Source organism: Hyperolius riggenbachi, chromosome 3, assembly GCF_040937935.1.
Source record: "Hyperolius riggenbachi isolate aHypRig1 chromosome 3, aHypRig1.pri, whole genome shotgun sequence".
In the NCBI taxonomy this organism is placed as follows: domain Eukaryota; kingdom Metazoa; phylum Chordata; class Amphibia; order Anura; family Hyperoliidae; genus Hyperolius; species Hyperolius riggenbachi.
In genome coordinates, this window is record NC_090648.1 from 289,863,984 (window position 1) to 289,890,632 (window position 26,649).

Consider the following 26,649-nt stretch of genomic DNA (forward strand, 5'->3'; position numbering starts at 1 on the left):
TCTTCTTCTATATCGTCTTCTTCTTCACTTATTTCTCTTTTCAATTTTTTTTTTAAAGAAATGCAGCTATTTTTGAGCGTAACTAATAGCTGGTGGCGCACGCATGTTGGAAGCGCCATTGTATGTGCTCCCTGGCAGTGGAAACACACAGACAGCAGGAGGTAAATTCAGCAGCAGGAGGAGGAGGATGAGTGTGTGGCAGCAGGCAGTCAATGAGGCAGGCAGCGTGACATAATAGCCCTGGTACCTAGCGGTGATACCAGGGCTGTAAATAAACACAGCAGGCAGGAGGTCCCAGACAGCGGTCGTGCAGCCCACATTGTGTCCAATACACAACTGGGACAACACAGTTTTCAACCCGGGCACCTCAGAAAAATTAAACCTTTTTTTTTGTTTGTTTTTTTTTGTTTTGTTTTTACAACAAATTACACAGATATAGCTATTTTTTGACGTAATAGCTGGTGGCAGAGAGGCAGCAGAAGGTAAATCTGTGTACCCTGGCAGTGGGAAACACAGACAGACAGCAGCAGCAGCAGGAGGAATGGAGGAGTAATTATGTGTGCAGCTATTGTTTGACGTAATAGCTGGTGGCAGAGTGGCAGCAGAAGGTAAATCTGTGTACCCTGGCAGTGGGAAACACAGACAGACAGCAGAAGGGCAGTACACAGCAGCCCACTGTAGGTGTAAAATGTGTGGCTGCAGGCGACGTAATAGTCAAAGTGAACCAGGCTGGCTTAGTGAGCAGGAGCCAGGAGGTGGTAAAGGGTGGTAAGGCACATTAACGATGGTTCTTAGCCAGTTCATGTCCCCCTCTCGCCGACAACAGGGGCCAGGAACTCGCCTTCCACCCACGCCTTGTTCATCTTGAGAAACGTCAGTCTGTCCACAGACTTGTGAGACAGACGTGAGCGTTTCTCGGTGACCACACCACCAGCTGCACTGAAGCAGCGCTCGGACAGCACGCTGGAAGGGGGGCAGGACAGCACTTCCAGGGCGTACTGCGCCAGCTCGCTCCAGATCTCCAGGCGCTTGACCCAATACTCCATGGGATCAACAGGGGCATCGCTGTCAAGCCCGCTGTAGGACCCCATGTAGTCAGCCACCATGCGGGTCAGGCGCTGGCTGTGACCGGTGAAGGATGCTGCTGCATGCACCTCCTCTCTAGTCACTGCTGCCGGAGCCTCTACAGTCCTGTAGAGCTCGTGGCTGAGAGACAGCAGGTCTGTGGGGCGCTTGCTGCTGGATGCAGGCACCTGCTGCTGCCTCTGTGCTGGCTGCTGGACAGTGGGGGTGGAAGGCTGGGGGAAGGCTTCCTCCAAGCGCTCAACAAGGGCCTGCTGCAAGCTCCTTATTTGTTGCGCTGGGTCTCCTCCTGCAGGCGGCAGGAACTGGCTCAACTTCCCCTTGAGGCGTGGGTCCAACATCATGCTGATCCAGATGTCCTCCCTCTGCTTCATCTGGATCACCCTGGGGCCTCTGCGCAGGCACGTCAGCATGTGCGCTGCCATTGGGAAGAGGCGGGCCACGTCTGCTGGCACATCGACGGCAGTGCTGCTGTCCTCATCCTCCTCCTCTGCCTCGTCAGCCTCATCCTCTCTCCACCCCCGCACCAACTCAGCTGCACTGTGCTGCTCCCCCTCATCAGCAGCAAGGTCAGGGACCTCCACCAAGTCCTCCTCTTCCCCCTCAGAGGTGGACTGTGCAGCTGCTTGCCGCTCCTGCTGGTCCAAGGATGCCGCTCCCTGTTCCAGCAAAGCATCGAGGGCCCTGTTCAGCAGACAAACCAGGGGCACCCACTCGCAGACCATAGCATGGTCCCTGCTCACCATGTTAGTGGCCTGCAGAAAGGGAGCCAGCACTAGGCACACCTGCTGCATGTGCCTCCAGTCATCATCGGGGACGATGGACGGGATGTTGCTGGTCTTGTCCCTTCTCTGAGCGGCGGAAACAGTGGCCAGGGCAAGGTACTGTTTGACAGCGCGCTTCTGTTCAACCAGACGCTCCAACATCACCAGGGTGGAGTTCCAGCGAGTCGGAACGTCAAGGATCAGCCGATGGCGTGGCAGATCCAGCTCCTTTTGCACGTCTTCCAGGCTCGCACAGGCTGCAGCCGAGCGCCGGAAGTGACGCACAACGTTCCTTGCCGTTTCCAGCAGTTCGCCCATCCCCTGGTAGGTGCGCAAGAACTTCTGCACCACCAGGTTCTGGTAGGTGCGCAAGAACTTCTGCACCACCAGGTTCAGCACGTGGGCAAGACAGGGGATGTGGGTCAGGTTTCCCCTGTCTATTGCGGCAACCAGATTGGCCCCATTGTCGGCCACCACCTCTCCGACTCTGAGGCCTCTGGGGGTCAGCCAAATCCTCTCCTGCTCCTGGAGTTTGGCCAACACATGGGTTGCCGTCAGCTTGGTCTTCCCAAGGCTGACCAAGTGCAGCAGCGCTTGGCAGTGGCGGGCCTTCACGCTGCTGCTGAGGCGGGGGGTTTGGCCAGGTGTGCCGGAGGATGGCAGAGGATCGGAGGAACCTGCTGCAGTTCCCCTGATCCTGCGGGGTGGCACCACCCACTGTGTTGCTGCTGCTGCTGTGCCCGCTGCTGCTCTCCCATCCTCACCCCCTTCCACCAAGCTGACCCAGTGGACAGTGAAGGACAGGTAGCGGCCTGTCCCGAAGCGGCTGCTCCAGGAGTCCATGGTGACGTGGACCCTTTCACCAACCGCGTGCTCCAGCCCTCGCTCCACATTGGCCATCACAAAGCGGTGCAGTGCAGGAATGGCCTTGCGGGCAAAGAAGTGTCTGCTGGGGAGCTGCCAGTCTGGGGCTGCGCAAGCAAGCAGCGCACGAATGTCGCTCCCCTCCTGCACGAGCGTGTACGGCAGGAGTTGGGAGCACATGGCCCGTGCCAGCAAGCCGTTCAGCTGCCGCACGCGACGGCTGCTGGGAGGCAGAGCCCTAACCACCCCCTGGAAGGACTCGCTCAAAAGGCTCTGGCGTGGCCTTTTGCTGGCACGGGAATCAGCAGACACAGCGGAGGAGGCCACTGAGGACTGGCTGCCAGAACAGGCCTCAGTGTCGGCGGCAGGAGTTGCAGAGGGGGGAGGAGCAGTGCGTTTCCGCACTCCTGCTGGTGCTGCTGGAGGAGCAGGAGGGCGGGTGGCTGCTGTTGCTGCTGCTGCTGAAGGCTGTGCAGTGATGGGTGTGGTGCCACTGCCAGCACCAGATGCCTTCAGCCTCTGGAACTTCTCATGCTGGTGGAAATGTTTCGCAGCAAGGTGGTTGATGAGCGAGCTGGTGCTGAACTTTAAGGGGTCTGCACCTCTGCTCAACTTCCGCTGACAGTGGTTGCAAGTGGCGTACTTGCTGTACACAGTGGGCATGGTGAAATATCGCCAGATTGGTGACAGAAACATCCCCCTACGGCATGGAAGCGCTGCTGCCTGTCTCCCTGTGGTGGTTGGGGGGGGGAGGGCTTGGGTGCGGCTGGTGGTGGTACTGGCAGATGCTGCTGCTGCTGAGCCTGAGACACCAGCAGGCTGTGGGACCTGCCTACTGCTGCCAATGCTTGCAATGATGCGCCTCCTTGCAAGGCCCACAAGCGCATCCTCCTCCTCAGAGCTGCTGAGGACGACATCCCCTGGAGGTGGTGGCACCCAGTCTCTGTCTGTCACCGGGTCATCATCATCCTCCCCCTCCTGAAACATGTCCTGCTGGGATGATGACCCCCCAAACTCCTCTCCTGATGCATGGATGGGCTGCTTGACTGTCACCACAGTCTTGCTGTCCAATCCCTCATCCCCCAAAGTGCCCATCAGCATCTCCTCCTCCAAATCGCCAACAACAGCAGACAATACCCTGATGGTGCCTGGGGTAAAAATACTGCTGAGTGACAGGTCGCCAACTTGTGACGGTGAACTGGCCTCCTTCCCAGACCCTGCTGGGCGGCTGCTGCGAACAGGGGTGGTGGTGGTGGTGAGGGTGGAGGCCTCGGATGCAGAGCTGATGGCGGGCTGCTCATCCTCCGTCATCAGTTGCACCACAGTGGATGCATCCTTTTCCTCAATGGGACGTTTCCGACCCGGCTGGAGGAAAATAGGAGCAGGTGCTACACACTGCTGCTGCTGTGTCTCTGCAGCGTGAGTTGCAGATGCTCCTGCTGGGCGGCGCCCAAGGCGTCCACGGCCAGTGGCTATGGGAGGAATGTTAGCCACTGACGCTGCTGCTGCTGCTGCGGAACTGTGCATGGTGGCGCGGCCGCGGCCTGCCACAATGCTGCTCCCTCTCCTCCTGATTCCCTTGCTGCCCTTCCCCTTGCCCAAACCGCGCTGGCTGCCACTTCCAGACATCTTCGATGTTTTGGGCGTAAAGACAAAAGTTTTTGAAAAGGGCGGGAGAAAAGTGGGGTACTTTAATGGAGTGGGTTGGTGGGTGAGGTGACTGAGTGAGTGTCCCGACTCGCTTGTACAGTAAGTAAGTAGTAACAGTCAGGAAGTACAACTAGCAGCAGTTACAATAATCACTATCAGTAGTAATCACAAGGAAATAGAGTGTGTGTACACTACAGACAGTGAGTGCACGCACGCGCAAACACGCGCAGGAGCTGGCCTATGAACAGAGAGAGTGAGTGTCCCTAGTACAGTAAGTAAGTAGTAACAGTCAGGAAGTACAACTAGCAGCAGTTACAATAATCACTATCAGTAGTAATCACAAGGAAATAGAGTGTGTGTACACTACAGACAGTGAGTGCACGCACGCGCAAACACGCGCAGGAGCTGGCCTATGAACAGAGAGTGAGTGAGTGTCCCTAGTACAGTAAGTAAGTAGTAACAGTCAGGAAGTACAACTAGCAGCAGTTACAATAATCACTATCAGTAGTAATCACAAGGAAATAGAGTGTGTGTACACTACAGACAGTGAGTGCACGCACGCGCAAACACGCGCGGGAGCTGGCCTATGAACAGTGACTGAGTGAGTGTCCCTAGTACAGTAAGTAAGTAGTAACAGTCAGGAAGTACAACTAGCAGCAGTTACAATAATCACTATCAGTAGTAATCACAAGGAAATAGAGTGTGTGTACACTACAGACAGTGAGTGCACGCACGCGCAAACGCGCAGGAGCTGGCCTATGAACAGTGACTGAGTGAGTGTCCCTACTACAGTAAGTAAGTAGTAACTGTCAGGAAGTAGAATTTACAATAATCAATCAGTAATCAGAAGGAAATAGAGTGTGTGTACAGTACACAGACAGTGAGTGCACACACACACGCAGGAGTCCGAGCTAGTAGCCTAGTATGAACAGTGACAGTGAGTGTCCTAGTACAGTTACAGTAGTATATAACAATCACTAAGTAGTAAAGGGACAGCAGAAATACTGTCTAATACTATCTAATACTAATACTGTCTAATACTGTTGAGAAATAAACTAACAGAGGACAGGAGGACAGCTGCCCACACAGGCAGGCCCTGAGGCCTAAAGCTGTAAGCCTGCAGCAGCTGGCCTGTCTCTATGTAACACAAAAGCTACTAACTAAAATACAATGTCTATCTAACTAACAACAATATAGGTGTGTATAGGAGGTGTATGTGAGCAAAAACGCTAGGTAAATGACCACAATAAAGCTCTTGCTAAGCCAAAGCATAAAGGAGCAACTCTCTCTCTATGCAAGTCTCAGGCAAGGACGGAGAAACGGAACATGGCGGCCGCTATTTATAGGATAGGGGCTGGCCAGGGTCCCCCTCTGTGATTGGCTGCCGTCAGAGGGCCTGGGAGCCCTCTGATTGGCTCTAAGGACATCAATCTGGGCTATGACGCTATTCGAGCTCGGTATTCGAGCTCGAATAGCGCCGTTTGATCGAATAGCTCGAATAGTGAATGGGCTATTCGCGTTTACTCGAAAAGCCCATTCGAATAGCCGCAGCTATTCGGAGCTCGAATACCGAGCTCGAATAGCTGAAAAAGAGCTCGAATATTCGAGCTACTCGAATATTCGAGCTCTGCTGAGCACCACTGGGCCACACTACAATAGTGTTATATTAACCAGTTCACCCCCAAGGGTTTTTATCCTAACGGACCAGAGCAATTTTCAGTTGTCAGCGCTCCTCCCTTTTATTCCCTAATAACTTTATTACTACTTATCACAAGAAAATGATCTATACCTCGTTTTTTTCGCCACCAATTAGGCTTTCTGTGGATAGTACATTTTGCTAAGAATTTTTTTATTCTAAATGCATTTTAATGAGAAAAACTGAAAAAAAAAGAAAAAAAATCATTATTTCTCAGTGTTCAGCCTTTATAGTTTTAAAATTAAACATTCTCCTGTGGATAAAACAAACACGTTTTATTTGCCAAGTGGTCCCGATAATTAAACCGTTTAGATTATGTCCCTACCACAATGTATGGCGACAGTATATTATTTTGAAATATAAGTGGTTATTTTTCTGTTTGTTCTGGCCATAATTACAAGCCCCTATGTAATAAATTAAAATTAATTTCCCCCCATAAAATATAGAATAAAAAAAGCTGAGTCCCTAAGGCAACTATTTATTTATTTTTTTTAAGCTGATTTTTTTTTTACAAGTGTTTTTTTTGGGGGGGAGGGTTGGAAGTGTAATTTTATTAATGATGTGTATATACTTGAAAATGTATGTATTTTGTAAGTGTAATATACTTTTTGGCCACAAGATGGCGCTGGTGAACACTCATAGGACGTGTTCACTTTTTTTTTTTTTTTTTTTTACACACTTTATTAAACTGTTACATTTCCTGTTTATGTGAATGGACGTAGCCGCTGTTCGCGGTCACGTCCATTCACTCCAGGCACTGCGATTGGGTAGAGGACTGTTCAGTCCTCTTCCCCAATCGCCCAGCACGGGATCCCGACGGTAATGGCGGCGGTAGCGGCGGACACACGGCGGTAGCAGCGGCGGGAATGCGCGACGTATTAAAACGTCATGTTGCTGTTAATAGAGGTAAGCATGACGTTTTAATACGTTAGGATGGCGGTAAATGGTTAAATGCTTAGAAAATACTGTCCCTATTAAAAACACACACACACATCCACATCTCTTTCAGCACACACTGTACTGTCAGAAGTGAGGAAGATAATGTAATAAATTGAAAAGTCATACGCAGAACAAAGTTTATGTAATTGGTACACTGACATTTGAAACGTCTAAGCAAGGTTCCCAGAAAGTGTTGCCATTGCAAAGATCTTGTAAATTTTGAGCAAATAAGTAACACTAACAGCTGTACTAAAAAGGAGATAGAACAAGCACTCACATTCAACAGCTGGAAACACTTGGAGCATGAAATGAAGAAATAAATATCAAATTGCGCACACACACACACACACACACACACGTATTTTAGCTGAAATATACAAACAAAAAAATATCATACTGCGATCAAGGGTGGTAGGATTTCATTAAGCATTAATTCAGTGCCAATTTAAAGATGGGTGGTAAAGTTTAAAGTGCACTTGATGCAAATAAGTATACAGTGTGCAATATGCACTGTTCAAAAATATAAAGGGAACCCACACAAAAAAATAATAATACCTAGATCTGAAAAAGATTAAATATTCTTATTAAATACTTTGTTCTTTACATAGCTGAATGCACTGACAACAAAATCACACAAAAATTATCAAGGGAAAACACATTTATCAACCCATAGAGGTCTGGATTTGGAATCGCACTCAAAACTAAAGTGGAAAAAAAACACTACAGGCTGATCCACTTGATGTAATGTCCTTAAAACAAGACAAAGTGAGGCTCAGAAGTGTTTGTGGCCTCCAGGTGCCTGTCCCTACAACACTTGGGCATGCTCCTGATGAGGTTGCAGATGGTCTCTAGAGGAATGTCCTTCCAGACTAGGACTAAAGCATCCATCAACTCCTGGACTGTGTGGTGCAATGTGGCATTGGTGGGTGAAATGAGACATGATGTCCCAGACATGCTTATTTGGATTCAGGTCTGGGGAACGGGCAGGCCAGTCCATAGCATCAATGCCTTCATTTTGATGGAACTGCTGACACACTCCAGCCACATGAGGTCTAGAATTGTCTTGCATTAGGAGGAACTCAGGGGCAACCGCACCAGCACAAGGAGTCTGAGGATCTCATTTCTGTAGCCAATGGCAGTAGGGCTACCTCTGGCGAGCACATGGAGGGCTGTGCGGCCCCCAAAAAAATGCCACCCAACACTATTACTGACCCACTGCCAAATCGATCATGGAGGATGATGCAGGCAGCAGGATGATCTCCACGGCGTCTCCAGACTCTGTCATGTCTGTCACATGTGCTCAGTGTGAACCTGCTTTCATCTGTGAAGAGCACAGGGCACCAGTGGCGAATTTGCCAATCTTGGTGTTCTCTGGCAAAACGCCAAACATCCTGCAGGGTGTGGGGCTGTAATAACAACCCCCACCTGTAGATGTCTGACCCTCATACCACCCTCACTGAGTCTTTCTGATCGTTTGAGCAGACATGCACATTTGTGGCCCACTGGAGGTCATTTTGCAGGGCCCTGGCAGTGCTCCTCCTGTTCCTCCTTGCACAAAGGTGAAGGTAGCGGCCCTGCTGCTGGGTTTTTGCCCTTTCAAGGACTCTGTAGGAGAGGGGGGGGGGCTTTGTCCCACTCTCTTACAGAGCCCCCCCATATCACAGACCATGTGGGCTGGTATGGCTCGTACGGCGGAGTTCCAAGCAGGTTGACGCAGTCATCCTGGCTATACCAGCCTGCATGGGTGACAAGGAGTTAATTAAGGCTTTGGAAATGTGGGAGCTTCATTTTTTTTATAAAATTAAAAAAAAATATATATAGCCCCCACTTTCAAATTTCTTGTCCCTCATGAAGGCTGGTATAAAACCCCTGGTCACCCATGCAGGTTGGTATAGCCAGGCTAAGTCAACCTGCATGGGGCTCCCCATACTAACCCACATGGTCCGCGATATGGGTGCTCTGTAAGAGAGGGGGCAACAAAGCCTCCCCCTCTCCTTCAACGTCCTTGTCCATATCATGGAGTATCATGGACAAGGGGACCTTCCTCACCTCCGGTACCCAGGAGGAGGTGGGGGGACACGCAAAAGTCCTGGGGGACTTATGTGGAATCTGGGAGCACCCTTTAATAAAAAGGACCCCCAGATGTCCTGCCCCTTCCAGGTAAATCTGTATAGTGTGTCAAATTTGACCCATTTAATGTATAATAGTATTTAAGGTTTTTTTTTGTTTTTTTTTGAGGAAAAAACATTTCTTCTTTATTCTTCAGTTTTTTTATCTGTCACTTATTTCTCGGTCCAATGAGAATCAGGATGATTCTCATTGGGCTGGGTCACCTAGTGGACAATGGGGAGCCCCAGCGGGACATTCAAAAAGGCTTCAGCTGGGGCTCTCAGTAAGAAGAGGATGGCAGCAGCAGGGGCGAAGGTCCTGGCAGGTCCTACGGGCAGTGGTAAATGGCGGCAAGTGTTGTGGCGGAGTTCGGGTACATGCCCAACTAGCGAGGGGGCGAGGCAGAAATGCTGTGGTACTGAAGGACACCTCCATGGCAAAAATGACTCACTCGCCACACAGGATCTTCGCTCAGATGAATACCTAATATTCGCCTGAGTTATGGTCTTTAAGGCTACAGCATCGCTTAGGTCAGTGATCTGCAAACTTGGATCTCCAGCTGTTAAGGAACTGCAAGTCCCAGAATGCATTTGCCTTTATGAATCATGACTGTGGCTGTCAGATTCCTGCAATGCATTGTGGGACTTGTAGTTCCTTAACAGCTGAAGAGCCAAGTTTGCAGATCACTGCCTTAGGTGAAACTGGCATCTGAATTTGTAAGTAAATCCTGAGCGATGTCAGGTGATAAGAAACCTGCACGTTTTGAGCTTCTTATCACCTGGAATTGCATATGGCCCACTCTGTTCAAACAATGGAAAATAATTAAAAATGCATATAGGTTAAACCACAGTAGTATTTATGTTACAAATTAGTTGACACTCTTATAGCAACATTTTTTTAAAGTTGATTTTCATTGATACAGAGACGTTTGGGGGATTAGTATTGTACGCGGTTCCTGACATTGTATAATACATTTAGGAAGCAAACAATGGAAGACACAAGAGCTAGAAAAAAAACAAAAATGTCATCCTTTTTTCTACTATCCTACAAGTTCCTAAACCTATTCTAATGTGCTCTGGCTTACTGCAGCACTTTCTACTATCACCGTCTCTGTAATAAATCAACTTATCTTTCCCTTGTCAGATTTGTCACCCTGTGTCTGAAAGGCTGGCAACCCTTCAGTGTTGATCTGTTATGCACGCGCCCCCCCCCCCCCCTCCAGGCCCCCTCTATGCACACTCCCGTGTGTGTTATTTAGATTAGGCAGCGTCTCTGCTCTCGTCAGTGAGAGAAGAGAGCTGCCTTTTACAAGCTGGATAAATTGTCCTCTGAGCTGGCTGGGCTGTCACATACTGAGGAATTACAGACAGAGCTGTCTACAGAAAGAAACAATCAGCCTGTCACTCTTCAGTGGATGAGAGCTGCAGGGGGGATAGAAGGTAAACACACAAATGATCTCTTGAGATTCAAAAGGAAGGCTGTATACAGCCTGCTTGTGTATGGATGTATTTTCTATGTGTGGACATACTGTACATCAACCTACTTCCCGATTTTGGTGGCCATTTTGTTGTTTTTAAACAAACTTTTTAAAACGGTTTTTGACTACTTTTAATGCGGCGGGGAGTGGCAAAAATGTGACAGAGGGGAATAGGAGATGTCCCCAATGCACTGGTATGTTTACTTTTGTGCGATTTTAACAATACAGATTCTCTTTAAAGGGGAACTGAAGAGAGAGGTATATGGAGGCTGTCATGTTTATTTCCTTTTAATCAATACCAGTTGCCTGGCAGCCCTGCTGGTCTATTTCTCTGCAGTAGTATCTGATGAAAACCAGAAACAAGCATGCAGCTAGTCTTGTCAGATCAGACTTATAAGTCTGAACCACTGAAACACCTGATCTGCTGCATGCTTGTTCAGGGGCTATGGCTAATAGTATTAGAGGCAGAGGATCAGCAGGGCTGCCAGGCAACTGGTGTTGTCTAAAAGGAAATAAACATGACAGCCTCCATATACCTCTCTCTTCAGTTCCCCTTTAAGTCTGCACAGTCAGTGATATGTTGAAATGTAGTGTACTACAAAGTTGGTAACTTTATTTAAGAAGTTTCTTCAACCAGCTGTTAGAGGGAGGCATAACTGCTGAACATAAATATAGGGAATATTAAGTGAGAGTTTGCAGTGACATGGCAGCACATGGGGCACAATTAAAGGCGCAAAGTGGTGAGCACTACATTCATCCTAACTGTACTTGTCATGCTGAACCTGGCATCAGGTCTTTACTTGATTCACGGTTTACTCAGTTATTTTCTTAAAACCTTACCTGCCCAAGCTATTTCAAACCTTTAACAACTGCTGTTAATTGGACAATATACATTTCTTGGAACAGCGAGGAGAACGCCAGCGCATACCACTAAGGCTGCATCTAAAATGACCACCAGCTCAGTGTGAAGCACCTAAATAGATTTTCTGCACACTTTGCATTCAATTCAGATGCAAATCATATGCACATCTGCTACTACTTATTATGCAAACAGGAAACTCAGGAGGAGGGGCTGGGAGCAGCTAACCTGACAGTTACATAGTTACAAAGTTAAAAAAAAGGTGGGGGGAAAGGCTGCGCGTCCCTAAACACATGTTGCAATTGAATGGTTAATCGCACAGGCATACACCGCCTCTGTGCCCTGCATCCTAGACAAGTGCTAACATTTATTAAACTAGGAGGAACTTTAGCTTCCAATATGGTTTTCCATGCAAAGTATATTATACTAGACACTTGCGCCACGGTGAGGCAAACCTCCGTGCAAGTGACCTAATCTAAATTTAAAACCTTGGGAGTAGCTAAGCAAAAAAAAAATGTGTAACTTACATTTTGTGGAACAGCGAGGAGAACGCCAGCACATACCACTAAGTTACACATTTTTTTTGCTTAGTTGCTCCCAAGGTTTTAAATTTAGCTTAGGGATTCGCAGCCTTTCCCCCCACCTTTTTTTAAATATACATTTCTTGTATGTATGTTTTGTGTGTTTGAATTTAGAAGATGGCTTAAAATGTGAGATGGGGATTGTGATGGTGAAAGGATGGATAATAGTGTGGTAGACTTAGAGGATTGAATGGTAGAAAGGATGGAGACTGGGTAACAAAGGAAAAACTAAAATCTGATGAATTTGTGTTGATTACGGTTTCAAACAAAGGCCTTATTCACAGTGGAACGTTGCGTTGAAATGCAACGTTAAAGTCACAACGCAGCATTACAACCAAACGCAAAAAAAGGGTGGTAACGCACATTAACGCTGTGTTACAGTCGCATACAGTAGGTACAGGAAAGCATACAGGCAATAAAAAGTATGCCTTCCTGTACCTGGTAACGTGTGCTTTTAGATGTAACGCACAGCAACCAGTGCGTTTCCATAACGCTACACGATGCAATGCAATGCTAATGTCGCACTGTGAACATCCCATAGGATTAACATTGAAGTGCTGTAAGCTGTGTTACAGGACTTTATAAAGCAGCTCTGCAATGTCCCACTGTGAATGCAGCCTCAAAAATAACTGATGGGAATGATTACAAGTGGAATATTTTTTCCCCCACTTCTGAACAGTGCTTAAAAGGCAGCAGAACCTCTACTGGGTCTGTATAGCCATTTATTGGAAGATCCCCCTGGCTGCTTGTCCAGAAAAAGAGAGGGGGGGGGAAACAAAAAAGAAGAAGTGAAACCTTTTTGTAGAGTGGATTAGAGCAGCAACCCCTATCTGGTGCTAGTTTCTGTTTATTGCTTGTCACCAAGGAAATCAGGGTTGCCATTAAAACCACAGGTGGGGGGCTCAGTCACAGGAAGTAAAGTAACTTTTTACCCATTAGGATAAGTATATTATTTTCCACAAGATGGCGTTTAAGAACTGTGTGTCAACTTTGTATTGAATGGAATGCAGGTAATAAGTTTATAATGTGTCAAAAGAATTGTGTGCATGACAGTGAGAATGATGGGGTGCAGTAGTACTGTAAAGAACTGTGAAACATGTGAAACACATACAGAAATTTAAACATGTAAATGGTATATTAGGAGTCATTCACAGACATGGCCACTGAGCCCCCCATAGTAAATGTGTTTAAGTACAAACAATAATAAGTGAAAACCAACTCTTGATATTGCACTGTAATCCGATTTACTATTTGCTGCATATACAGTGTGCTGCCTGCCAACATGACTAAACTATGGAGTAAATAAAATATATGGTTAATACAAACGATATATTTACTTTAGATATAAACATGTTTCTAACTCTAAATTCAGCCACTGTGTTATCCTAATGCATTACACATGTCCGCCTTGTCTCTAGACTATAAATACTTTCCTATCCCCACTCTACATATGCTACTAGTCCTACGTTTAACATCCAATAACCTATAGAGAAAGAAAGCTGAAATTCTCTTATTCTATAGATGTATGCATTCACATGCCTCCAAACGTGCATTGGTCATTGAAATAAACAGCACTTTTGGAAAACTGATAGAATGTGAAAAAACACACAGCCTTCACGCTGCCCCTTGGGTCTGCCGCATGAACACTATAGAAAATTAAATTATAAAAAAGGTAAATTCTCAATACAAAATATATCCAAGTGGTGATTCCCACACTACTCAACAGTCACTGATCGAAAACGGAATATACTGTGCACTTACCACTCAATGCTACAACTTATTTATTGCATCTTTAGAAAAACAAACATTCAAATGTATATCCTCAGGAATTTACATGGTGGACAAATCAATGGTTTATTAAAAAGCTGGATTTCTTTAACCTAGGTTAAAGGTCTAGGAAGGATCTTCTCAATAAATATCTACCTAACTGAAACTTCCTTGAGGCCAGCTTCAGACTGTGGATTGGCGGCAGCTGTACAGCTCGGTGGCCGTCAACAACAGGGCTTCGGGGATTACCGCATTAGGGCCCGTTTCAACTACACGCAGATTGGATGCAGAATGGATGCAGAAAAACTGACTCTAATGAATGCCTATGGGCCTGTTTCCACTACACGCAATTTTTCTTATGCAGATTTTCCCATAGGCAGTCATTGGAGTCAGTTTTTCTGCATCCATTCTGCATCCGATCTGCGTGTAGTGGAAACAGGACATAGTGTGCGGTAATCCCCATCTGGCATCCGGCCAAAATGGAAGTGACACTCACTTCCTGTTGGCCAATCGATCACGTGCACATAAGCTAATTGCTAAAATACACTTTTGTGCATGCGCAATATGAAAAACTGTTTTGTTTTTTTTTAAATACACCTGCATTGCTGGACTTACAATGTGGTCCGATGAAGATCACCACAGGAGCCGCACGGTATGATCCCCATAGACTAACATTCGGCTGCGGTGGGTGCGGTAAATTTACTGCACCACACTGCCCCTGTGTGAAAGGGCCATCAAGTTTATACACAATTCTCATCTCACTGCATCTAGAATTCATAAATGTAATCCCTATATTTGTCAATCTTGTTCAAGATGTTGCAGTCAAAAGGGAGATACAACATATATGTGGTGGACTTCTTCTAAAGTTAGGCAGTTTACACTTTCAGAAAACATAAAATCCCTTCCCAACAAATTAGTTCTTAAATCAAAGTCTATCTTATTTAAACCGGTAATAAAATAATAATAATATTTAAAAAAAACAAAAACCTATTAACAGCAACTAGAGCACACACACTGACCCTTATTCAATTCACTTTTTTCCCCCTAAGCTTTCTCCTAGAAGATAATAATTCCTCTTCTGTTGAAAATAACTTTTCAGCTCTGCAATTGAATAGGTACCAAAAAGTAGGCAAAAAAGAGTAGAGTACTGTTAAAATTATACTGAGTATTTTTTTTTTTTTTTGGTTGACGGTGGCTTGAAAGATATTTTATTGATGGGGTGTGAAAATACAACCTAGAAGTTTTTTTTTTAAATTTATGTAGCACCACAAAAACATGCAACAATGGGAAGCATAGATGCAGGAGAAGTTCAACACAATCAGGCAATCAGGACAACCACACAAGTGCAGATACATACAATGGTTGTGTAGTTTAAAAAAAACTTCACCAATACGGCTTTGATAAAATGCACAGAAACAGGAAATACAAGGGGGGGGGGGGCTGCCCTTGCAAGCTTACAATCTAGAATAATAATTTTTCCTTATAGATACTCATGTTGATTTGCTTTAATCTGCAGAATGCCAATGAAATTATGGAGATTGCCTTGCTTCAAGAGAACAGACTGGTGTAGTCGCACAGAATTTGGTTTGTGAAGGCGAACTTTGACTACAAGAAAAACTATAACATGAATTAAATTATCTCGGAAACCATTTGTTCACATTTGTAATATTTGGAAGCAGTGTTACTGAAGTGGCTATACAATAAAATATGGTATAATATATAAAAATAATATATACAATATAATAAGGTGGATTTTGCAAACATATCAAATGTTGTATAATTTAGAAATTATCATTTTGCTGCAAATCCGATCTACTGCTGACTTGTAACTGGCAACATCATGATTAAAGAGGATCCCTGATTTGCAGGCAAAATGTAAGTAAGTCTTGTATTTTGCAAGACATTAGCAAAAGGTCCAAGAAGTGACTCAAATCAAGACAAACTAAACAAGAGACCTAATGTGCTCAGAAGGCCATCATGGAGCATTAGGGAGCCTTACCCAAAGTTTACCTTACTGAAATGGGAACTGGTTTCAGACAGGATTCAAAACCTGGTCTACTGAGTCAAAGGTGGTGTCTTTATGCAACACACTATCCAGCCGCCTTAGGCTCCAGGATGCTATGTAAACAGTGTCCTAGATCTAATAAGTTCAAACTGATGGAAAAGCTATATTTTATCTGTTCCATTTAATCAGGTAGTTTCTATAAATTTCAAAACCAAACACAAATATTAAAGCTTTAAAGACTAAAGCATTAGGACACTTAATACATTTAAATAATATTTTGGGAAACTTTAAAATGCTGGCGCATTAATTTTTTATGCAATTTCAGGAATAAAGTTAACTTTACTAGTCTCTGGAAAAATGTGAAGTTTAATGTCTTTTGCACATCTGTAGTTTACAACTCCTGTTAGCAATGATTGTTAGATGAGTCATTGTGATGTGATTTTCCTAATACTTGTCAATAGCTAAATGCCTATTTCCCTGAATAACGGTGACTTATTGTCCTTGGAGAGTGATAATTTCAGAGTTCAATGAATTTCTGTTTTTTTCTCTGGCACTACTCAATATAAACATTAAGACATTAGTATGTGCATCTTTGTAAGAGGTAAGTGCTGCATAGCTACCTACGTAGCAAATTGATCATTTCTGCTTTTTGAAATAACATACACTATCATGTATAGTCTCCCCATAATAACAGTACTTACATTTGCTTCCAAATGTATTTTTCCAAACCTATTACCTATTTGTATGCCACTGTCTCAGATGATTAGACTTCGAGAACGCAAACAGTGTCCTCCCCCCATATATGTCTCTTCAAAATATCTGTGCTAGCAGAATACCTTTTTTTTTATAGTGATAGTGTACCTGTTTACAACAGTCTCATGCATACAGTATTCTAACAATTACTATCTCCTGTTTTTAAAATGTAATTAGTTGTGGAAACTTTGTAGGGTGACCTAATTAGTAGATAAAGGAACTCCTTCCTGTTCTCACCATCAGAAAATATCACACTTTCCTAATATTACTGAAGTGATGGTGACCTTGCATAAAAGGATGAGGGGTAAGAGGCATGTAAGGGGAAAAAAAAAAAACAGTATTTTTTTGTACAAAGGTCACATTATATGTAGAATGCTTGGTCCATCCCTTTCTACATCCTTTAGGAGCCTGACAGTCCAGATTAATACCCTGGTCTTACAACTGTGTAGTGTTGAAGAATTGAAGAATAATGCATCGAGTGGAGGAAAAGAATCAGAGGAGGCTTTAGTACAAAAATTATGATATTTTACTACCAAATTAGTTATCCAATGCTCAATAAAGGAGACCTTTACATTCTGATGGCTTAAAAAGCAAATGGAGGCAATGGTTAGCAACAACTGTCCCAATATGAAGGTTACCAAAGCAAGGGCATAAAATATAGCATAAAAATGGTATCATGCATGTCTACATAGAATTCATGCCGTGGCCTTCCCCCAAAGCTAAGGTTAGTGGTCTCATCAGCCAAACTCACAAGATAGAGGGAGCAGTTCGACATGTGGGTTGGGCATCAGGCTTGGCTGTTTTGATAGGCACGCCATATTTTTTTAGCAAAAGCAGCACATTGAAACACCTTAAATCAAATAATACCATAGTGTTAATATATGTGTTTATGTACGTGACTGTGCTTGGAATACTTGCCTGACGTTTCGGAAAACATTAGTAAGGGAAGTTACTCTACTTCACATGAGCCTGAGCCACTTCCCTACCTTTACAATGTTAATAAACACACCCTTGTGGTACCTGAACAACAAGTAAATGCTGATCTATTATCCGAAAAAAAAAGTATCACGATAGGAGATGTGAATTACTTACATTTGATAATGGCGTCACATCTATTTCCTAGGGCAGAATTTGCTTCTAAATCTGTCTGGACACCTTTATTCTTAAAAGATTGATTTGGGTCTTCCACGTCCAAACGTTCATTTTCACATGTTTCTGATAGAGAAAAAAAAATTTAGCTTTAAAGACATTCCATTATTCCAGTAGAACTAAAGTAAATGTAATATGATAGGCAGAACGGATGGAGGTGTATTGCTGTAACTCACACTTATTTCCACAATGGCCATCCAAAAGACTAAGTTAGAAAACTCAAATCTCAGGACTTCTGGTACAATTCTAGGTCAAAATGGACACGGCTTTTCATGCCACTAGGGAACTAAATCTGCCAGACTTTATGGGGCTGAATAATGCAAATGCTATACTGTCATTCTCACATAGAAGTCTGTTGGAAATACCCAGAATTGGATTTTTAGAAACAGAGGTTCTACGAAATAACACTTACCATCCATGGCCATCATGCAATTTACATTTACCTAATAAGGATGACATTTTTTCAGGATTTTTTTTCTTCACTGTACGTTTTGAGGAGAATCGTAATAATTTCCTATTAATTTTTTTTATGGATACTCTGTTCCTTCCCTGGCAACTTCAGCTTAGCTTCTGGAGTTAATAATGTAACACTTAACCAACTGATTGAAATTGGAAGAAGTGGCGTCTCCTCATCTTGTACAAAGGCAGTAATAGAAATCTGACATAAGCAACAGCAGATGGACAGACAGTGGCAACAAGTTATGTGTGCGTGGATTTCAACCATTATCTAGTTGTGCAAAAAATGAGCCCAAATGGTGTATTATAGTTAGATTAAAAAAAAAAGTTTTTCAATAGAATAAAAGTCATATAGTCATCTTATTCATTGGTAAGATATAGATAGGTAAAGGTGTGGGTATAAAGAGGATCCTGCATCCAACTTGTGGCACATCTTCGTATGTCCCGTCACTTGGCTGCATAGACCAAAAGCCACCCATATCTTGTATCAAGTATTCCAGACAGGTTTTGTCCAATGGGACATTATCAAGGACTAATGGTCATTAGCCCTTGACAACAACATGTTGGACTATAGACCAGAGAGGCTTGTGATTTGAACAAGAGTGATGTATGACCTTTTACAATCTGGTGAGCGACACTGATTGGGGTGAGCTGACAGCATCATCTTGGAACTGGAGTCAGACAGTAGGAGAGACAAATGCCATTTATCCATTTGTCTTCCTAGTTTAGCCACAGACTACTCACAGATCACACTTAAAAGATGCCAGTTCTCTTGCCGCTGTGGTGACAAATACATCGGTTCTATACATTTGCGATCTAGCTTTAACCACTTGACCACTGAGGGGTTTTTGTCCTTTAAGACTAAAGCAATTTTCACCTTTCAGCCCTCCTTCCTTTCATTTGCCAATAACATTATCACTACTCATCACAACAAAACTATTTATATCTGGGGTTTTTTCACCACCAATTAGGCTTTCTTTGGGTGGTACATTATGCTAAGAATTATTTTATACTTAATGTATTTTAATGGGAGTAATAAGAACAATTTAAAAATGTCTTTCTCAGTTTTTGGCCATTGTAGTTTTAAAATAAAAATGTTTTACAGTGGATAAAACCCACACATTTGCCAATTTTACCCGGTTATTGCAACGCTTAAAATATTGCCCTAGTTATAATATATGGCACCAATATTTTATTTGGAAATCAAGGTGCATTTTTTCAGTTGAGTCCTCCACCAATTACAAGCCCATAATTTAAAAAAGTATAACAGTAATATACCCTCTTGACATACATATTAAAAAAGTTCAGTCACTAGAGTAACTATTTATGTATTTTTTTTAATTGTCATTTTTTTTTAATACAACAAACACTCATTTGGGTACTTCGGGAGTGTGTGGGAGGGAAGGAGTTAATTTTAAATGTAAGTGTGGGTATTTTTATGAAAATAAATGTATTTAGGTGTACTTTTACTATTTGGCCACAAGATGTCCATTATTTCTTATTTGCGTACCATAAGTACTGAATAGGAAGTAATGCGTGGACAAGTTACTTCAGAAGATACAATGACGTAGGCATCTCATTGATGCCGGCGATCATTGACGTAGGGACTTAGATTAATGAATGGGAACTGTGTTCATATTCAATAATCTCCCCTCTAATGGGCGGCCATGAGTACCTGAACAGGCGCATGCGGTGGCCTCCTGCTGCAGAAGACTAGTGTCTACTCCCCTGGGATTTTAGAGGAAGTCCCGCGGGACGTAGATATACTGCACAAAATTCATCAAGTAGTTAAAGCAAAGTTAGCTGCCCTATTCTTTTCAACAGAGCCATGTGCTCATGCTTTCCAGTAGACCTGTCATAGAGAAAAAAATAACTACACATTTGCGTGATAAAAACAATTATTATACATGGACAGCATACCCCTGACTTAGAAGTAGTAGCAAATGAATATAGTAAAAATATGTTACATCATGAGATTGACAACTTCTCAGGATTTTATATTATTTCCACATATCACTTTGGGACAGATTTAAACTAGCTGTACTGCAATGAATGGTTTAACTATTACTATATAACATTTTCCTGTATCCAGGAGACAAAATAAAAACTTTAAGCTCTGATTTTATTTTAGAACCTGTCTAGAGCAACATTTGCACTTATTTCTTTTTAACTTGTAAAAATAGGGGGTAAAAAAACAAAAAACTTAAATGCCTGTAAAGGTGGCCACACACCATACAATTTTTTAAATATCTGTTCAATTTAAGAATTGCAATCAATTTTTCTGACTGATTGTAACATATAAAAAAATCTGACCAATGTACCACACACGTATGTTAAATATTTCCCCAATTATGATAAAAATGATTGGAAACCATGACAAAATTGCTAGGGTGTGTATATTAATAAACTGACAATCTACCACACACCATACAATCTTTAGAAAGATTGAAGAAAAATATCTGGCATTCCGGATCGATAAAAATCGAAAAAAAAACGGGAAATCCGATCGGATTTTTCAGTTGAATGAAAAAAAAAACTTTCGATTTTTTTGGGAGATCCGATCGTTTTTATCGAATTGCCGTAAAATCGGATCATTTCATTGTATTGTGTGTGGCCACCTTAAGAACTCAAACCATGATTTAGTGAAACATGGCAAATATTACTCATGTGTTGCACAATTTTGCTTATGTACGCTTTACAAAATATCACAAGACCATCTAGGGCACAGTTTAAGCAACAACTTTGTGCCCGTTTAATGGCAAGGTTACAAATTGACAGAATCACAGCACATCACAGCAGTATTCCTGCCAAATGTTTCTCCCTGTTTTGTCCAGTAAAGAAAACCACTGGAATCAGCCTTTTCTGTTGTCAGAGCACAAACTCTGGAGACTAAGGCCACACACACACATCAGACCATAGTCTTTCGAAAATGAAAGATCACAGACCAATTTTACCCCCTTCCTTTTAGTATGAGAGCCATACCTTCATAGTCTTTTCTATGGAGCTGAACTCCCCATCAGATAGAACTCTTCGCAAGATGCTGCACACACAGATGCTGCACAGACACCTAAAATCTGTATCTGCAAAAGATCTGTTCCTGCCGAAGATCCGTTCTTGCCAATTGCATTCATAGTCTATGAGATCTGCAGATCATCATACACACCTTGTTTAACTGACATTCATCTGCAGATCAGACAATCATCTGCAGATCTGAAAATCCATCCTGGTGGATCTGATCTGCAGATGAATGTCTGTTAAACAAGGTGTGTATGAGGATCTGCAGATATCATAGACTATGAATGCATTTTGCAGGAACGGATCTTTTGCAGGAACAGATCTTTTGCAGATAGTGATCTTTTGAATGTCTACAGCATCTTTGTGTGCAACATCTTGCAAAGATCTCTGTCCGATGGGGAGTTCAGCTCCATAGAATAGACTGTGTAGGTATGGCTCTCATACTACATGGAAGGGGGTAAAATTGGTCTGTGATCTTTCATTTTCCAAAGACTATGGTCTGATGTGTGTATGAGCCTTAAAAAAACTTGCTTTCATGTCCTCATGACAGCTGACAACAAAACAAAAAATTAGGTGTATTCCAAAAATATTACAGTTGCCACCTTCTAAATGAACACACAGACAGCAGGGTTTTTTTTTTTTGGTTTTTTTTTAAAACAAAAATTACTTTTGGCCACAGTGCCAATTTTAAAAGCTCATATTAGTCACCATTAGTCACCAGTAACATTATCAGACCCCATGTAGTTATCAAAACAGATCATGCAAACAGCCTGATCTATCTATTTACATACTGGGTGTCCGATTCAATAACCCTTACTGCTAACTATAAGATCAGGCAAGGTTTTCTTTAATGATATCAGGATTGGCATCAGATGTGTGTTGTACATTTTAACTGCAAAAATGAGGGGGGGGGGGGCGGGGGGAATGTGTTCTTTTCCACACTTTTTTTGGGCTACATTTCCCCTAGAACTGAAAGTCATGTGGGTTGATATGGCACTTGCTGTTTTTTTTTCCTCCTGGCCTTCAACCTACATAGCTGGGAAAAAAGTGTCAAAGTGGTCAGCACCAGGGCTGTGGAGTCAGAGTCGAGGAGTTGGAGCAATTTTGGGAACCTGGAGTCGGTGGTTTTAATAAACTGAGGAGTCAAAGTAGGATGATTTTTGTACAAACTCCACAGTCCTAAGAATAAAGGTGGCCACTAATGATACAATTTGCTTAATCGATCAAGCGCGTCACTAGGGTCTTAGAACCGTGACCCATGCCCCGCATCTGTTGCTTTGTACCCGGGGTCCAAGGTCCTGATGCGCCCAGTGTATTGACCACAATAGCGGCACTTCACAATCATTCCAGGTACCACGTCTGCAATGATTGTGAAGTGCCGCTATTGTGGGCAATACGCTGGCGCATCCTGCCCTCACGTCATGGGACGTCCTGTTGCTATGGAGACGCGACTCGAGACATCGGTGTTCTTGTGCATAATGTATATGTTTTTAAGGTTCTAATAATGCTGCTTTAATGTCACTTGTTTTCTAGTGATGATGCCCTTCCTCCATATGCTTATAACTATGCGATTGTGAACAGTTATAAGATTATGCTTTTTTTTCTTTTTTAAGCAAAGATTGTGGAGGAATAAAATTTGTATGCCTGTCATTTAATAACATATTTACTACAATGATGCATACTTCAGCTCGATGAAAGAGCAGGCTTTTATTTTACATTTATGGTTACCAGCTGATTTGCAGCACACACATTCTAGTTGCAAATGTGTTGCAAAGCGATTGTCAACAGGTTACTTTTTTTGCAGTAATGCTAAATATTTCATGTAGTTTAGCACTGCAAAAACACTGAGGAGTACAAATGGATTATAAAGGGTGTGATAGTGAAACTACAGTTAGCACACAAGTAGTCACTGAAAGTTCCAGGAAGGGTTTTGCATCTGTAATGAAATGTCATGAAGATTTATGCATACGAGTCATGACATTGGCACTTCGTACTTCTGAAAGATTAAGAGGCTCTGTCATCTAGCAGTTAAGCAGTTGTTTTCTTATTAAGTAAATGCAGAATGGAATATTCTGCACATATTGTTTAAATGTAAAACTGGGAAGCATTCAGTTATTTGATTCTCAAAATCCTTCAAACTAAAGATAATAGTGTTTGTGTAATTCACTGTAACACACAGTTACGCTGCTGACAGTTCTGAGATATACAGTGATTGGAGATCATTTTGATTTGTAGATTGTAAGCTTTTTAAGGAAAAGCCATCACTCAAGTTTCACCATGCACAAAGAAACTAAGTAGGGAAAGTTTTCCTGTTGCCCATCTGCATCACCCACCAGCCCTGTATGCCTTTTAGCATTTGGTGGGTGCCCTCTAAACCAGGGGTGCCCATTAGGTAGATCACGATCTACCGGTAGATCGCAAAGGGCTTCCTGGTAGATCCCGACCCCACTATATTGTATATGGTAGATCATTTTGACTAATTTTTTAAAGTATCTCACAAGCTGAAAAAGTTTGGGCACCTCTGCTCTAAACAAAGTCAGACTAATAAAGTCAGGCTCGAGGAAGGCAGTCATTTGCTTACTAATAAACCTGGACTGATACCAACCAAATGGATTGTGTTTTTTCCTAGATGCCTATATTAAAATACAGTTTACATTTAATGAATATGGCATTCTCAATGCAAGGGCTCAATGATGGACAGCGCAGTTGCTCAAGAAACCTATTTATCGAGACACTGAAGTCTCATTTTTTCTAGTTTAATCTTGTTAAGCATTATATCCTAAGTGGTATCGAAGCAATACAAGTGTTTTTTAATAGAGAAAAAGCCCAGCAAAATTCCTGGGCTCGCAGGGATTTACTTCCTTGAAGAGGCAGAGATTTGAGCTGTAGCTCTGCCTCCTCTGCAGTCAATCTCTTCCAATCGCTGCCTCCTCCCACCCCTCTCAGTCTTCTTTCACTGAGAGGGGTGGGGAGGAGGCCGAGATTGATTGCGGAGAGGCAAAGCTACAGTGCAAAGGTAGTGAGGAAAACCAGCAATTGAGCAAAAAACAACAAGCCTTTGTTATCTGCATCATCCACCCAGGGATTCCAGGTTTTAATAAAGTGTGGCATCCGATCCTCTGAGATAGCTACCATTCTCTCAAGTATCATGACCTGATGGATCTTCGCAATAACATGGTCTATAGAAAGGAAGGGATCCTTCCAACGTGAGGCAAGGTATGTTGTGGCTGAAATAGCAATATGCTGCACCATCCTATGGGCAGGATGCTTCATAGATCCTAGTTTGTTGCCTAGTAGAAACACTGAAGAATTTGGGGATGAGATCAGGAGGACCGTTGCCACTATGGCACTAACTTGAGACCAAAAAGAGGAGACTAGAGGGCAAGTCCACCACACATGAGCGAACGTTCCCCTAGCTCCACAACCTCTATAGCATGGTGGAGGTGCTTGAAGGAAGATTTTAGAGACTCGGAATGTGGCGAGGTATGCTCTGTGGAGTAGCTTAATGTTGTTTCTAGTGTTGAACTTAGGTTTGCTTTAACACTGCACTGCAATTCTTGGACATTACCAGAGGATTAGTATGCCATGGTTCCTGAAGACCTGATATGGATGTGCTGAATGGTCATATGCTGCCTGTTCCACCCACTTGTATGTCTGTTACTACTGTGTAAGCCTACAACAGCATGCAGGTACGCACGCACGCACGCACGCACACACACACACACACACACACACACACACACACACACACACACACACACACGTCTCCTTTGTGCATGTGCATGTTTGTACAAAGCATCTGCTTTGGTTTCGTTGGAACTGTATTTTTATCTTTTTCCCCATTAAAAAAAACTATCTACCTAGTAGGCCCTTTCTCTCTGCCACCTCATTCAAAGTCCTGCAGTTAACGTACTGAGGCTAAGCACTACAACAGTGGAAACTTTCCCTCTGGTATTACTCCTCATTAAGACTTGTCCATCAGTGCCCTTGCACATAAGGGATGGTACCCTTGCACATAAGGGATGGTATATCACTTTCTGAGTAACTGCTTTAATGTGTTGAAGGAGACATCCAGGGACTTCTATGCACAGGTAATTCTCTTTCCTACACAGGACACAAACTATAATAGATAAGAGCATCTTCATGAATTAAATTGTATAGATCATGCCATTAAGCATTCACACACACTATAACATCAAAGTCATCATTACGTTCACTAGAATCTTCACCTCTCCCGAATCTTACCTACCCTCTACTTCCTTCTAATCCCAACCACTGTATCCAGCCCTCTGCTCACCTGTCTCAAACACCACTGGGTACTACCTGCCCCTCAGCTTCACTGCATCCCCCACATTGGTCTATCAGCCCACTAATGACTTGGGCTAGCCATCACTCATACATTAGTGCTTCGGAAGATGTCAGCACTATAATAATAATAATAATAATAATAATAATAAACTGCAATGGTCACTTGCTCTACTCAACATCACATCCATCTAAATTGCCCACCTCTCATCTACCCGAACACTGCCATACCAAAGCCATCGCAACACTTTATGTACTCTCACACATCCTACACTCAAGTTTAGATTCCCCACACCTTTTACAACCATTGCCACATTCTTTGAATATCTTCCACAAGATTGTTTGCTCTATCCATTAATTGGTCCAACCTGTCTTTTGCACAATGGGAATATATTTGCTAGTTCGAAAAAACAAACAAACAAAAAAAACACTTCATGCACTGCCTTTTTGCATATCTGTTGTGATACAATTTTTATTGTTAAGATGATTAAATCAGTGTGTGTTCATCATGTTTCCTGGGGGTGACTACAGAAATTGAACTCAGGCGCCGGACACTGCCCCCAGGTGTAATAAAACACCTTTAAGTTATTTTTTAACAAGGGGGCAATCACTTTTTCACACAGGGCCATGTAGATTTGGAGTTTTTTTTCCTCACTAAATAATAAATACCATCATTTAAAATTGCATTTTGTGTTCAATTATGTTATCTTTAACTAATAGTTAACGGTTTTTGATGAGCAGAAACATTTAAGTGTGACAAACATGCAAAAGAATAAGAAATCAGGAAGGGGGCAAATAGTTTTTCACACCACTGTATATGTTTCCCACATTATCTTAAGCCCATCTTCAGATATAGACACAGATCTAAAATTAAAATTAATAAAGGGGGGGGGGGGGAAATCACCCACACAGGGAAAAAAAATGCAGAAATGATAAAATGACACACCTGCCGTAAAGAGGGATTGTCAGTAGAGATGTCGCGAACCTCCTTCGCGGAAGGTTTGGTTCGCGTAAAAGTTCGCGAACCGCAATAGACTTCAATGGGGAGGCGAACTTTGAAAAATAGAAAAAATTATGCTGGCCACAAAAGTGATGGAAAAGATGTTTCAAGGGGTCTAACACCTGGAGGGGGGCATGGCGGAGTGGGATACATGCCCAAAGTCCCGGGGAAAAATCT

General features: G+C 43.2%; 1 protein-coding gene across 2 annotated transcripts in view; it reads right to left on the reverse strand.

Annotated features, from left to right (window-relative positions):
- The window catches only part of MDFIC (MyoD family inhibitor domain containing), a 146,864-nt gene that overhangs the window by 47,457 nt on the left and 72,758 nt on the right, over nucleotides 1–26,649 (reverse strand). For both annotated transcript variants that reach the window (XM_068276458.1, XM_068276457.1), the window contains exon 3: nucleotides 17,640–17,762. In XM_068276458.1, the coding sequence (XP_068132559.1) occupies nucleotides 17,640–17,762 (123 nt within the window). The remainder of the gene's footprint in view (nucleotides 1–17,639; nucleotides 17,763–26,649) is intronic.